The sequence below is a fragment of the Scatophagus argus genome, chromosome 9 (genome assembly GCF_020382885.2).
Source record: "Scatophagus argus isolate fScaArg1 chromosome 9, fScaArg1.pri, whole genome shotgun sequence".
Classification (NCBI taxonomy): Eukaryota; Metazoa; Chordata; class Actinopteri; family Scatophagidae; genus Scatophagus; species Scatophagus argus.
Genome location: NC_058501.1, coordinates 26,209,222 through 26,225,416, shown reverse-complemented (window position 1 = coordinate 26,225,416; position 16,195 = coordinate 26,209,222). Strand labels below are relative to the sequence as shown.

The window sequence follows — 16,195 nt, the reverse complement described above, 5'->3', positions numbered from 1 at the left end:
GCATTTATTGTAATCCTGCATAAAACAATTATTTTTTAAAAAATAGCACAGAAAGAGGCCTGGAGATAATGGTGTCCAGTGCCAGCCGAAACTTAGGCCGAAACTGGAAGGCACCTCAGAGAAGAGAACTAATGGTGTAAACTGTGCTGAAGAAGCAAATAAAATAAATAAATAAAGACAAACAGGTACAAAATAAGGCCAGTGGAAAGTCCCCAGAAAACCTAGGGCAGGCCCACCTAATGGTGTAAAAGTCACCACCCGATCCAGGACGAAAAGAGAAAACCTAATGGTGTAAAACAAACAAAGGTGGTAAAGGGATGGACAATCGGCGTGGAAAGGTCCAAACCCTGAGGTATATAATGTGAAGCCACCAGTCATTTTGGAAGAGACCCTTCATGTGTACCTGGTGTGCTTTGTGAACGGTTTTCCCTTTTATGCCGGCATTAAAGTCTTTGCTGCTCAGAATCCTGTCTCCTGTTGATTCTACTGGACTTCGACGGAAGACTTTCCTGAAAAATTTGACACAGCTAAAACTTATTGTAGTGTGGCTTTGAGTCTCTGCTCTGAGTCTATACAACAGAAGTCCTGCTGGTCCAGATGGAATCACAGATATTTCAGACACATACAGTATCTGAAAATGACTGCAGAATCTGTAGGCAAGGGGAGAGTATTTTGGTATTAAAGCGTTCTTGTTTCTGTTTGTTGCCCAATCGTATTGTATTGACCAATCGCTGTAGCATGCAGTTTTGCAGTCTTTGCAGAGAGGCCGAATGCACTGGCTGGAATGCAGTCTCTGAACCCATTGGATATTGTGTGACAATTTACCTTTTCATTATTTTGTTTTGTGAGATTTGTGAAACTTACTTGTAAAACAATTTGGCCAACTCCAGCTCCATTGTCACATCTGAAGTTGATAATCAGACTGTACACAAGGACCTGTGAGCAGAAAAGGAAGTCTGAACCCAGAAATATGTCATCTGTTTAGTTTTGACTCTGAGGTAAACTTATGTCCCAGCTGAGGGGAACAAGGTCTTTCCTCCTGTTACCATCCATGGTCATTTTGAACAATGATCTGACCATCCAATGTCTCACAACCGTCTTCCTGCATTGTGTTCACTCATGTTGTTCATGTCTGTATGCAGTTTGATGTCGAGTTGGTGGTGTCTCACTGAGTCTTTTGTCCCATCAACAGAGTTAATGGCCTGCTTTCAGCCATCTTCTCCTTTTCATGAACTTGTCACGCCTCTGAAGAAACAGCCGAGAGGTTTAATTATTGTTGCTGTTGTTTGGGAGCCACACTGAGGATGTTGGCACAGATTCTCCTTCATTTTCTCCTTTACTCTCACAAGGTTAAACAGCAAAGAACACAGTTCAACAGACTCACAGCAGGACAGACAGGCAGCCTGTAAAGAATTCTTTAATGTAAATCTATTAAAATGTGCTCTGTAGAACACAATCTACAATTCTGTGAAAAGTGGCAAAAATCGATCTGCTCATGACGATCATCTTATTTGATTGAAAGATGAACTACTCAGTGGACCCTATGTTGAAATACAATCTTACAATCTGAATTTTGTTTTTCACCTTTTACAAAACCAAACACATTGACAAGAGTGTGAGGGTGGATTCATGTTTCTTTGTCCGATAGCTTCTGTATTCAATTACTTTGTTTCATGGGGTTGAGGTGGAGTCATGGACATCCACTGCCTTCCTGGATGATATCGGAGCTAAGCTAATGTTAGCAGTTTTACCTGCCCTGAATTCAACTGCAGTTTTCCTTCATTACCTCTTCTTATTTGTCAGATATCAAGAAAACAACAAAACAAATAGTCATAACTTATTGAGCCCTGAGAGTCTGTCTGTTTTGTCTGCTGTGAAAAAACTTCAAGATTTTTCTGACTTGCTGATAGAATTTCATTTATGAGTTCTGTTGTGTTCAGCCTTTGAGTACAAACCGACCTCTCATAACACACTGACATATTCATATTTTACTAATAAATCCTTTATTATCATAAGTCACTTTGTCATTGTTTTGCACACAATACTGCATGTTAACACAACGATAATTTGTGTCCCAACACCCATTCTCCATCTCCACCTTCTCCTTTTGGTCAACAGAGTGAACAAAAACACCTGCCAGTGTAGTAGCAAATATTATGAAAATGTAATGAGTAACGTATCACAACAAAACTGCATCAGGAAAAAAATACAGATTTTATTTATTGCTTGACTTTTTCCTCTGTGATAAGCAGGATGACGTATTTCTACCACAGAATAGTTAATGCCAGAATCAGACTACATGATGTTTATTTGTTTATTTGTCTTATTTGTCACAGTATTTTGTCTTTATGCATCAAGTACTTAAGTAAATCTCTTGAGGTTGAGTTGTCCCTTGTCTTAATGTTTTAGTTGCTAAGCACACACTAACTGTATCCTGTCTTTCTCTAACCTAACCTGATTGACAAGTTAAGTTTAAGTCTGATGACCCACATTATTAAGTTGACTGGGTAAAACTGGATCTGATTTCCAGGATAAGAAATTCAAGGATACTCAATATATGTTATCAAAGTCAAAGAAATATACAAGAAATTGACCTGTTAGCTTTCAAGGTGGCAGTCACCAAGTCAGTTGTCATCTATGATGACTTTATCCAGAGCTAATTTTTGCTCATGTCTAGTGGATCAAGTCATTTTTGATCTAACTTCATAAAATAACTGATTAATCCCTGAAGCCTGGGAGTAACTCACTTCAGTGAGCAATGGAAATATGTTGAGATGTAAGATGGGGCACAAAAGATGGACAGACAGAAATCAATCTTTTGTGTTGAAGGAGCAGCTGAGCCTGAAGGTAAAGTTCTGCTGGCCAATTCACTCTCCAACCCTAAGTTTTGACAATTAGTTTGGGTAGTGACCCGAAGAATGAGATGACAGAAAAAAATTCAAGCCACAATCAATAAAGGATTTGTGAGTGAGGATTTCAGCATTTCATGTGATCAAACAAACCTTTTCCACCACCTGCAGACTGAAAGGACCCTGTTGAGACAGATTTTCTAGGCATTTCATATTAGAAGACCCCAGAACAGAGGGAACACTTCAGAATGTTCGAAAGAGATCTAAAAGGAGGTTTTTGGGAAGGAGGACTACTTTGCATAGTCTGGTGCCACTATGACCCTGATATGCCTGTAAGTGGAAAATGAATGGTTGGATGAATCACAAAGTTGCATCATTGATGATGTAGAATCAATTCAATTCAGCTTATTTATATGGCGCCAATTCACAACAAAAGTTATCTAATGACACTTTCCAATTAGAACAAGTCGAGACCAAACTCTTTAGATTTTGTGTGGCAAACCGCAATTTTTCCACTCTATCAACGTTGCAACTCTCCCTCTCTCTTTGCTGCTTTCTAAAACCATCGGGAAATGTCTTCACTGAAATATCTGTGGAGATTCTCAGTCATCCAGGTCATATTCACGCAAAGAGTTAAAGCAAGGCGTCTGGACTGTGTAGATAGGCTTGAAGACGTTTCGCTGCTAATCCAAGCAGCATCAGTTCTGAGTTCCACTGAAAAAATGAAATGTAGACTGAAGGGTGTTGATAGGGTGGTTGTTGCTAGTAAAAGAAAACCCAGTAAAACAACAGAAAGTGAATCTTTAAAGACAGAAAGAGAGATGGACAGGTGTTGTGGCACAAACAGAATCTGTCACCATAATCTAATAAATTCTCCAAAGACACTCAAGTTGTGCTTTTATATCCACTCACAAATTTGGTTTACATATGAACATGCTTGAGAGTAGAACAGCTCCATCATCAGGTACACTGTAAAGGTCATTATTACTCATATTATTCACTACCAGAAAACAGAAACCACAAGGACCAAGGAGTCTTGCATGGAGCTTTGCATGCAAAACAACAGATCATGCATCTGCCTTACCTTTAGAGAAAAAACAGTAGAGGATGCAGACATCTGTGAAGGCAGCTTGTTCATCTGGCAGAAATCCAAAATGCTTTACAACATACAAACCTTTACGAAATATAGCAAAATGTCAATAAACTCTTATAAAACAGACCAGAAGGGGGTTCATACATTCCTTCATCGACTGTTTCCCGGGCCATCATGCTGTCAGTAGGGAAGCAGCATTTGGATTGGTCAGTGTTTGTCTGTGTGCTTTTCACGTCTGTTAAAGAAATTCCTAAGTGTTACAGTCAGCTGAGCCTCTGTAGAGCCTGCATGCACAACAGATGCTAAAGGTGCTACACTTAGTATTTTTACATGTGAAACCTAAGTTGGACCACAGCTGAGATCAAGTTCTTCCTCACCTCACTAGTACTTTTAGTTCAACTTTTCCTCTTTTCTCATCAGCCTCTCTGATGCCTTTACGATGTCAATTTAATGTTTAACCCAAGGCAACAAAACAGGATGACTTCATGACTTCGAGTTGGTGGAAGTGAGTGTTAGAGTCTGGTCACACAGTTTGAGTCTGTGGCACCACAGCACCAATTTACATGTTTGCATGAAGCAGGAAGTGCTGGAACCTCAGTGATGTGGTCACCGTTTACAGGCCTGTGCCCAGTGAGCTGACTGCTGACATGCAGCCTAAGAAGTTCAACAGGACTTGCTATCAGTTAGCTAGCTGCCCTGAGCACTCATCAAAAAGTTCACTCATTCAAAAGATTATGACATGAACTCTAATGGCAGTCACATTAGATTCTGTTCAACCAGACTGGCCCCCAAGCTCAGGTCTGAAAAACTTCTGTGCTTCTGTGTCAGGGCGCACTAAAGAGTGAATCAAAACACCCTTGGCTTTGATTTTCTGTGTGTGTGAAACTGCATCCCTCTTTGGACTGGCACATGTCAGCCACTGAGTACTGACTGCTTGCTCTGTCTGATATTGCATATCCAGTGTGCAACAGGAATCATATGATGCAAAGAAAGCTCATGCGAACCTTTGAGAGCAGAGAACTAGCACTTTTGTGTCATCCCACTTCTCTAATCTTTTTATGACAGTAAATCAAATGCTGTTTAAAGGTCATTTAAAGCACTCCAGCAGAAATCCACCGTCAACAGTTTCTCCCACTGTAAATTGCAGAGTAGTGGCTGACATGCTTCTTGTTGACCTTGTGTGTCTACTGTAATCACACTAATGTCTAAAATTATTAATAATTTCTTCATGGCAAAATACTGCTTGTAGCACCTTTAACATCCAGATCAACAAAAAACAGAAGACGGTAAACATTTTTCTCAGCCCAGGAGAAGCTGTGCTGTGGTGCTCAGGGTCCAAACTGCCTGGAAGACTGGTATTCGCTGGGCACTTTGGGCTTAATGCCCTTGCTGTTGTAGTAGTCAACCACCTGGTTGGGCACCTCTGCTAGCACACTCTTAGCCAGAGCCGCTGGAGATGCCTGAAGAGGAGGAGGACAAAGAGGAAACATCAGTCATATATTGTACCTGCAGCCCATCAGTGTTGGGAAAGTTCACTTTCTACACGAACTAGCTCAAAGTTCAGTTCACAAATTTTAAAATGAACTAGTTCAGTTCATAGTTCAAAATTTTTAACTAAGTTCAAGGTTCCTAAAATGAACTGGTTCATGGTTCTTTTTTCTTCATTACCCTGCTACGGCCTGTTATTTGTCAAAATTATTGCCACAGCCCATAGAAACCATGGACAGCAATTATTTTATCAGTTTTAACACTGAAACTATGTGTTAGATTCATCTTCGTATCAAACGCCATAGAGTCTGAGAGGTCCAAGCTCGCGCTGCCTTCCTCCATGCCTCGTATTTTGATGACATATTTGTTAGTGCGACAGGTATGACAGCTGTTGTCAGGTTTGACGTTTTTCCCGCTACATGTTTAGGGCTGTTAACGGTGTGTTTAGTGTGGGTTTTCGCCTGGAAGGCTCTATGGAAATCTGGCACACTCTTGAACGAAGTTATACTGTGAGAGAGCGCTGTTCACAAACGCCAGAATGAACGCATTCACAGTAACGTTTATCAAGCGCAAATACAGCACGTTCAGTTATCATTCACCCAAAATATAAACAAGTTCATGAACGATTGTTCATTGAACGCGTTCAGGCACAACACTGCAGCCCATATACTATACTACGTATACTACTTATGTAATATATGTATACCACATATAAATATACTACAAACACACACTGGCTGCATGTGAAACAGTTAATCTATTGAGACAAGTGCTGGCATGAAAATGAAGAACACAGCTTCCTGTTTATGGGACCATTATGGTGGTTACAGCCAAATACCATGAATCACTTCTACTTCACATTTTCCCATCATTGATCAGGTGTCAGATTGTATCAGACTGATTTCAGTTCATTAACTTTACACAATGAAATTCTAATTTGTACGCTGAATTTTCTGCACATACATTGCAATGAATGTTGACAGAATGTGTGTGGTTAAGTTTTATGACAGAGTAATATTATTGTAAGGAATTCAGCTTATGGAGTTTATGGAAGCTTGGACGGTAAAGTATGACAACTGGCTGCTGAATACTGACTTTTCTCCCATCTAATATTGGTTTTAATGACACAGGTGTCCTTCTGACACTTCTAGAATATCAGAATTCCTTTATTAATCCCTGGAGGGAAATTCTTGAATATGATATCTCAGCACCTACTTGTCAGATAATTATGATATTTGTGGTAGAGTCAGGACCTCCAAATCTGATGCAAAGGTATCCTTCCAGGAAATGCTGACCAAAGGAGTCTGAGTATTTTGTGGGCTTTGTTCATGAGTGAGGGGAAAATGGAGCCTGATGTCTACAGGTGGATTTGGCTAGGGGTCAGCAGAAATGTGGACTTTGTACCAGACCACTGTAAGCTAAAGGAAGCTAAACCAGAAGGTAAAGATTTCAGTTCGCCAGTCGATCTACATTCCAGTCCTCACCCATCATCATGTGCTCTGGGCAGTGACCAAAAGAATCACATCACAGATACTAGCAGCCCTAATGAGTTTCCTCTATATTGCAGCTTGGCTCAGACATTTGGTAGCTTGGACAACTGCTGCTCCTTTGTGTTGAAAAGAGCCACCTTAGGTGGTCAGAGCATCTGATCAGGACTGATCCTGAAGGCATAAGGGTTAAGTTCTCCCTCCTCCTCCCTCCCTGTGGAGGTACTAGAAGGAGACTCTGAGTCAGACCTAGAAGACACTAGAGGGATTGCATAGCCTATCAGGTCTGGGAAGAAGAAGGGAAAGTGGCTTACAAGAAGGACATCTGGACAGCAGTGTGACAACACAGCAATTCAAAACCATAAAAGTGTCTAAAACTGACCCATGACATGATGCCTGCAGACTTTCTGACCCTCTGACATTTACACTGGCACCACCATCAGGACAAAATATCAAACACAATATCAGAATCTGTAAGACAGCATTTCCCGATTCCATTCTCGTTCTCCAGAGGAGGGATCCTTTTTAGATTTTGATGACCGTGTGATATTTTCCTCAATGGCCACCCTGAGGACAAACATAATTCTCCAGCACTTTTATATTGTTGAAAGTAGGGATTGCAAATGTATTAGTTTAATTAGTAACTAATTCAGAAAAATAAATAATTCAATGGGTGAAGATTAAAATTTATATACAAGATTAAAATTTATATATAAGTAAACATAATGCAGATTTTATACATTTTTATCATCTGAGCTGTCTGAAGGAGCATCAGGCTGTTCGTCTCTGCCTCTTTGTGGGTCCAAGACAGAAACTCTCATTCATAACACAGATTGATGCCAGGAAGGAAAATAAAACGAGTTCGAACTGGGAAGATGAATCTCCACTGTACTTTACAGTCTGTAACCTTCAGAGACTTAAGATGGAAAATTCATTTGAGAGAAATAAAAACTGTCCTACTTCAGATTAGTTGGCAAATTGTTACTCCATCTTCCTTCTTAAAGGGTGAAAACTCATTTCTTCAACAACTTCACACTCTTTTTCTCATCTCGTCCTCCTCCACTTCGAGTATGCTCTACACACTCTCTGCTCTTCATGGCTTATTGCTTATTGCTTCACAGCCATTCAGTTACTGTAGGGTCACACAAAGTTATTTATACACACTGTTTAATTTTCTATCAGGATGAGATATTTCAATCTAACACACCATCTGGTGTGTATTTAGTTTCTGGACAACAGCTAATAAGCTAAACAGCAAACAACAACTAAACAAACTTTGTGTTAGGCTAACAATGTGATGAAATGAGAATAAACAAAGTAAAAACTTTAAAATATAATGTAAAGGACATAACAGTAGTATATATTGGTACATTAGCATATACATTTTTCAGCTTTAATCTTTAGATAGGTTGATAGTTTTTTGTTTTTTTCTTGAGGTTTTTGTTGTTGTTGTTGATTTTTTTTTTTTTAGGTGGGGGGGGGGGGGGTTGACATCAGCCCAAAAAGTTCATCCAGCGTTAATTTTCCTTTTTCCACTTACATAGTCCATAGAGGAAAGGCATGACTGGGTAACATACAATATTAACATTTATTCAAAGAAATGGTAAGTCAGGTGAATCAACGTCTGAACAGTTTCAATACAAACTGAACATTACAGTTCATGTTGTGTTAAGATGTGTTGTAGGACCAACACAGTCTGATACATGAAAGTCAGAATAATATGAGTCACACCAACTAATATTCTGTCCATGAATTTTGCTCCCATGAAAACAGGAAACAACAAAGGATTTAAAACATGCCTTGAGGAACTCAAGAAGACAGAAACAAAGAAAGTAAAGGTACATCAATGCTGAACTGATTTTTGATATTTGATTGGAAGTTCATCCAATGAACTCACATGTTTGAAGCTGCGGAAGGGGACAAACTGGACAATGTCTCGGAGGACAGGCTCTCCTTTGGGTGATCGCAGGATCCCATCATCACCATCCAGCATCTGCATGTCGCTGAAGTCAGCGTTCCCGATCCCAACAATGATGACAGACATGGGGAGGTGGGAGGCCTGGACGATGGCCTCCCTCGTGTCAGCCATGTCAGTGATGACACCATCTGTCAGGATCAGCAGGATGAAGTATTGCTGCGAGGAGGAGAAAATAAAAATTGTCACCACGACTCTCACTCACGAGTCAAATTATCAGTAAATCTAACTCTACATTATACTCAGCTTGTCATTGTTAATTTTTTCTTTTCTATTGTTACTGTCATCTTGAGAAACAAACAAAAACTAAATTGTAACAAATAAAGAAAGCAGAAAAATTACTTTATATAAAAACACAAAAATGAAACAAAGTTACAACACACACATAGATAAGATCACTGGTTAACAGTTTATTTTTATATGAGCATCCTCAATGCCTGCTGTAATGCAGAAAAGCAAGTGCATGTCTATCCTCAAAATTAAAATTCAGTTTTTCAGCTGTGTTAAAAAACAAAGCTGACCATAAACAAATCCAAATGAAGTCCAAAGATGAACATGTTTCTTTAATTTTTTATGTATTTGTATTAATTTCATGGTCAAATAGTTCAGCCAGAGTTGTATTCTCATCAGTCACTTTTTGCTTCACTTCGCAATTTTTTGAACTTCCTGATGTCCAGCTGATGTTCAACATACTCAAACAAACTAAAAGGAAGTTACTTCTTGAACTTACAGTTTTCTCAAGAACACATCAACAGGGCACAAACAGACCTCATACTACTGACAGACTGTGGTGGACTGGACTGGTGAACATGTGCCCAAAGAGAATTAAGTGGCAGCCTCATCCTCTTTGTTTTGGATGTCTCTGAGACTGGAGAGGCAGAGATGGTTTCAATCCAAACTATTTGGTTCCAGATTAAACATTACTGTGAGTGAGTCAGACAGCGCCAGACTGTTTATGGATGGATGGTATCTGAGAGAGCCAGGGCCCAGTAAATGGGCCTGCAAGGAGAGAGTCTCACCATGGCCTCTTTGGTGTGGACCTCCTGTGAGGCAGAGTTCGCAACTTTCTGGATGATAGGGGCAATGTTGGTTGGACCGTAGAGCTTTAGTTTGGGGAGGCAGGCCTGGTAGGCCTCCACCACACCCTGAATACCTGACGGAAAACAGAAACCAGTGTCAGAAGGGTCAAACATGAACGTGTCCTTCAGAAAACATTTGGTCTCTTTGGGTTGTAAAAGCAGATGACTCTGCAGACCCTGGAGGGCCCACTCCCCACTCAGCAATACACCCGCTGAGAAACCAACTCTTGTAAGTGGTAGCTTCACAGTCAGAAACGTGAAGTTGGCGACACCAGTGACCAGTCAAATGCACTCCTGGGGCCAGAGTGGGCGATGCTGAATCCTTTCTAAAACTGTTGGCTAAGGATAAGCGTAAATACAGTAAAATAATAATACACATCGGCGGTAGTGACCCTACCGCGCCGGTCGGAGGTCACTAAAATTAACATGGAATCAGTGTGTACATTTGCAAAGACCATGTCGAACTCCGTAGTTTTCTCTGGACCCCTACCCGATCTGACCAGTGATGACATGTTTAGCCGCATGTCATCAATCAATCGCTGGCTGTCGAGGTGGTGTCCAGCAAACAATGTGGGCTTTGTAGATAATTGGCAGACCTTCTGGGAAAGACCTGGTCTCATTAGGAGAGACGGCATTCATCCCACTTTGGATGGAGCAGCTCTCATATCTAGAAATCTGACTGAGTTTCTTAAACCAAAACCATGACAACCCAGAGTTGAGACCAGGAGGCAGAACTGCACTCCTACAAGCCCCCATGAGTACAGTTACCCAACTGTACTAGTAAATGACTTAATATCAGATCATTAGATTCTACTGTCTAACTGAAACCTGGCTCCGTTCTGAAGAATATGTTAGTCTAAATGAATCCACTCCCCCAGTCATATTAGTACTCACATTCCTCGACACGCCGACTGAGTGTCAGGTCTCTCACTGTCTGACCTCCTGTTTTATTTTTTAGGATTCCTTCACTTCCTGTTTCTGTTCGTTGTTGGTGTTTTTACCTTAATTTGATTGTCTATTGTTTTCACCTGTGTCTCGTTAGCCCTTCCCTCGTGTGTATTTATAGACCTGTCCTTCCCATTGTTTGTTGTCAGATTGTTTGCGTCTGCCTGAGTAGCTTTCTAGCAATTTCTCCTTGTGTATACACCTTCAGTCTAGTTTGTTCTCCTCGTGTTTTTGACCCCTGCCTGTTTTTTTGACTACCCCTCAGCCTAGTGTTTTTGTACCTTTGCCTGTGTTGACTGCCTTTTTGTGTACTGGACTTTGGACTGAATAAACCTCCCCGCACACCTGCTTGTCTCTGGTCTGCTCTGTGGGTCCAAGCCAGTCTGTCTAACCTGACAAGGAGGTGGAGTTGCAGTCATTTTTGACTCAAGCCTATCATTCAATCCAAAGTCTAAAATCAGTCATAATTAATTTGAGAGCCTTATTCTTAGTCTTTCACACCCAACCTGGAAAAGCCCGTTTTTATTGTTGCAGTGTTCTGCACTCCTGGCCCACAATTTTCATCTGAATTCTCAGAGTTTCTTTCAAGTCTAGTCCTTAAAACAATTTTACTATGGACGATTTTAATATCCATGTGAACAATAACAACAATAGCTTTTGTACAGCATTTATCTCTTTATTAGATTCGCCATCCGTCTTCACCCAATCGCTGTTCTGGGCTGGTGGCGTGTGGTGGCGAGCGGAGCGGCCAGCTGATCCAAACATTTTCGCCCGGTTTTACGCCGTGCAGTCTTTCTAATGTAAAAGATGTACCACAGTTCATAAAAAGTTGGGCAGGTCTAGATCAAACTCTTTAATTAAGTTGTAATACAGAGAACCCAACATTTCCCTTGAGCAAACACTTGGCGACAGTGGCGAGGAAAAATTTGCAACTGTAATGTTCCACCAAACCAGAGTGATTTCCTGATCTGGTACTATAGTCTCAAATCATACAGAAAAGCCCTACAGAATACCAAAGCAGTCTACACTGTGATGGATTTTAAGGGTTCACGACCAAAAATTTGAGTCAAGGAAAAATGAAAATCAAAGCACATACCTGCACACTCTGGGTTTTCCTCATTAAAATTCACTGCAAAGTCATGGGAGACCTAGAGAGGAGAGGAGAAGACAGGATATAATCCCTTTATTAAACTATTACAGAGAGACATCACTGTGAACTAATTAAAGAAAGAAGTAGAACCAAACCAAAAAAATATTTCTCTTAAATAGAACAAAAAAATGTCCCCAACAGCCCATTTCTCAATGAAAGTCTGTAAATGGTCAACCATTTGATAATAGGAGTTCTTGATCCCCAGGCAGACCTTCAATAGTTCTTCCAGCACCAGCACCCTGAGTCCGGTTTCTCCAGGTCAGCCACATGGCCAGCTTGGCAGAAGCAGAAAATTAAATTTTTTTTCTTTGCACTGCATTTTGGACCATAAATGAACAAGAAAAAAGAAAAAGATTCCCTAACCCTAACCCAAGACCCTGAAACCACCTCTTTAAGAGATTAAACAATGGGGTCAATCGGGGACACTGAACAAGTGTTCCAGGGTCTCAATTTGTTGATAAAATGAACATTTTTCCCCCAGGTTAGGATCCAGGTGTGCTCTGTATCTGTTCATTGCTATTGCTCTATACAACCCTCCGCTGGAGGTTTGCTGCTTTTCAATGGGCAGTCAATGGGGACCGTGAGCTGCTCTTTTTGGCCAAAGAAAACAACCTACTTCGACTCCTTCATACCTGCCAAAGAGTGAAGGTTCAAAACCTTCATGCAGACCTGAAATACTGCTTTTTCCTTAAGGTAAGCAACAGACCTCCTCCCTGTTGCCATCCCTCCACAGCTGGGGTGATGGACAGAGGGGGGGAGCTGTACTCACAGTCATCATCCATTCGTCATATAGAGTACAGTTTTCCTCAAAGGCTCTCAGGGGCCATGGCAGGGCAGCACAGAATTCATCTAGAACCCGGTTTAAAAGTCAGACAGATGTAATCTTGAGGTTTCATCTCAGGATGTTCATTGATGTTCCAGGCACAGCCCGACTATTCCACTGACCAATTAATAAGGCTTCAGATTTTGCCCAGTTCAGCTGTGCAGATGTAGCTCTCTCATAAAGAGCCAAAGTGCTCTGAAGATTCTGAACATCCTCCTGGTTGGTTATAAAGGCATTTACATTATCAGTGTATGCAGACACAATCAGAGGAGGACAAAAAGCCAAGGACCCCGGCAGAGAGAGAGACCACTGAGCCCACCTCTCAGCTCAATTGTGAGGCTGTACAGCTGTCCAGAGATAGGACAACCCTGTCTTATCCCCTGGTGTACCAGGATTGGATGCCTCAAACCAGCTCCCATCTCCACCAAATATTCAGCATCAGTGTATAATAAACAAACCCAATTTAGACACCCATCACCACATCCAAAGGTCTTTCCCTGATCAAGTGAGACCAGGCCAAATTTACATCATAAATCTTGCACACATCAAGAATAAAAAAGAAATTGTCTATAACTGTCCTGTCAGGCACACAATATACATATATATATATGTATACATATAGAAGAGGAATAAACTGCCACTTGCTGCCTATGAGGACATGCAAAGCATTCCCATGCATTCGCATGTCCCACATCTCCACACTCGGAACCCAGAACATTTCATCTGCCCTGAACTAGCATACGCCATGTAAGAGCCATCACCATGTTTAACTCTGAATGATACCTCCAGTGTTTGTGTAGGTGAGTCCAGGAACATGAACACCTGCCACCGTAGAGACTGCACATGCTTCAGTTTAATATCCTCACAGCCCAAACTCACAGTTTTAAATGAACTAGCAAATTTCCTGAACCTACGGAGCCCTTTAATGACTTGTTAGGTATAAATGGCAGAACATCACACGGAGGAAGCTGACAGCAGGGAAACCTGCACAAATACGCTGCTTTCAATCAGGTGATGAACAAGAGCCTCACCTTTTAAGAACACAACTGCGTTGTTCATTCTCAAAGCAAAAGATAGGCAGAACCTCAGTCAGAACCACTGCAACCTGAAAGCAAAATCCCTGCTTGTGTTCACCTGAGAAATGTTTTTATACTGATCAACTCAACTTTTCTTCTCTTTAATAGTTTCATAATCTCACTTCTCAACATCTCACTCACAATCTAACTTTGACATTACGTGAATGCGGAGGGTGGAGGAGGGCACAACCAGCAACACCACATAGTGACGAATGGGAGGAGGTCAGCTGGTAATCACTGGCTTCTGGCAGCGTCAGCGTTATGGTCTCTTTGTCTCCCCTGCTGATAGAGTGCATGCTGGGAGAGACGGTGAGCCGAGCAGTTAAATTACCTTGTAGTCAGGAGGGATCTGAGCTCCAAAGCCAAATGCTGGGAACATTTTGTCACTGTGGGAAGAAAAAACAAAATTGTCTGAGAGTAAAACTGGAAACGAGAGGCTGGTGGAGGGTGTGTGACTCCAGCAGGAATTAACAAGCTCATTCAGATCACCACTACTTCGACACAAAGTAAAGAAATGACTTGTGATTGGCTGTGGCGGTGATTGTGAAGCTGAGAGGTGATTACTTCCTGTTCAGATTGTACAGCTGGCAAGTGAGGAAAAATGGAAGTACAGAAAAACATATCAGATTTTCTCTGAAATTGTGCTGTTAGTTTTACTGTTCCTGATAAACACTGTTGTTTATCAGGAATTATTTCCAACACATACTTTCTCTTAAAACCACAAATTATTATTTTTTTAACACTTCTTTAATGAACACATTAAATAAACAAGATATGTCTGTGTTGGTGAGTAGATTTCTAAAGTCAGGACAGAAGCTAATCACATCCTGATTCCACCTCGACGACATCTGAACATCTCATTCTCATTTATACACAAAGACAAAACATTACCCCATGAGCAAACCCTGAGCAACAGTGGAGGTGAAAAACTGCCTTTTAAGATGAAGAAATTTTCAAATTTTCACCAAGTGGTTTAACTGAACACAATCAGAGAGGATGCACATCAGAAAACACAAGTCAGTTTCACTACATCATGTGCACTCATCAATCAACTCTAATCCTGCAAAACTGAATTGTAGCAACATGATAAAGTAAATGGATTCTCTTCCTGCACAGGATGTGAGTTTCAGCCACTGTGTGAGTTTTGATGCAGATCTGGAACCAGATGGACATTTAAAATATCTAAACCTGAAGAAATCTACAGAGTGTATAGTGTTGGTGCAGATTCTGTAGGCTCTCAGGCCTTGAAAATGAAAACACATTTTGATTTCAGGGTTTCTCTTCACAGAGAATACAATACAGCTTTAACAAAAACATAATCTAATAAAAGCCTGTGTGATACTCAAAGTTAAGGGTTTACAGTCTCAGAGGCAGGAGAAAACTGGGGGGAGACAAAACCAACACCTTCTGAAGCCGAACACAAAGGCAGAACACATTATAAATAAGGGTAAGTAACATATTACAGCCTTGTAGGTGATCGGCAGAGAATATCACAAACTGCTGCAGAAGTGTTTCTTTACTGAATGGACCCATCTGATTGGGTGTGGTGTCAGAGGTGAAGACTGACCTGTCATAGTCCTGGCAGATCTCCCCCACAGCCACCAGAGCCTTCAGGTACTCGTTGGGCTGGTATGGGTGGATGTAGTGCAGAGAGCAGCTGTTACGAGGATCTCCATTTGACGCTGTGAAGTCAATGGCTACCTGGAGACACGACAGCCAGTCAAAGACCAGCAACAGCTCAGTTACTTACTACTTTGTCAGTATGATGATGTGTCATTAATGACATTAATAACTAAATAACTTATTAAGTCATTTACGTTGTTGTCATTCTTCATAAGTCAACAATAAACCCACTGGTTTGTAATTTATTGTCAGGGATCTGCTTTACAAATATCTTTTCACATTCATGTTAATAACTTCCTTTGACTCTGCTAATGCTAACATGCTAAACTGAGATGGTGAGCACAGTAAACATGTCCAGCCTCTCAGAATTGATGTATGTGGCCAACAGACTTTTAAAGTAATGGAGGAAAAAATCAGTTCACAAAGCTGCAGTAAGTAAAAGCCATTTCTTGCAAAGTAATCAGCCCTCTTTACATGAACGCATTTGACTGATCTGACAGCATGTTACAACAGCTGGAGAGATGGTTGAATGTTTATTATCGACAACAATATCCATTCTTCACGTGTGTCCTCTTGATGTTACGGACTGCAGGCCATATGTGTATTA

At 40.9% G+C, this 16,195-nt stretch overlaps 1 protein-coding gene across 2 annotated transcripts in view; it reads right to left on the bottom strand.

Annotated features, from left to right (window-relative positions):
- Window positions 1-3,527: 3,527 nt before the first annotated feature.
- cpne4a (copine IVa) overlaps window positions 3,528-16,195 on the bottom strand; it is a 43,540-nt gene continuing 30,872 nt past the window's right edge. For both annotated transcript variants that reach the window (XM_046400106.1, XM_046400105.1), the window contains 6 exons: window positions 15,533-15,666; window positions 14,297-14,351; window positions 12,013-12,064; window positions 9,912-10,045; window positions 8,815-9,051; window positions 3,528-5,402 (listed from right to left, as the gene is read on the bottom strand). In XM_046400106.1, the coding sequence (XP_046256062.1) occupies window positions 5,271-5,402; window positions 8,815-9,051; window positions 9,912-10,045; window positions 12,013-12,064; window positions 14,297-14,351; window positions 15,533-15,666 (744 nt within the window). In that variant the 3' untranslated portion in view covers window positions 3,528-5,270. The remainder of the gene's footprint in view (window positions 5,403-8,814; window positions 9,052-9,911; window positions 10,046-12,012; window positions 12,065-14,296; window positions 14,352-15,532; window positions 15,667-16,195) is intronic.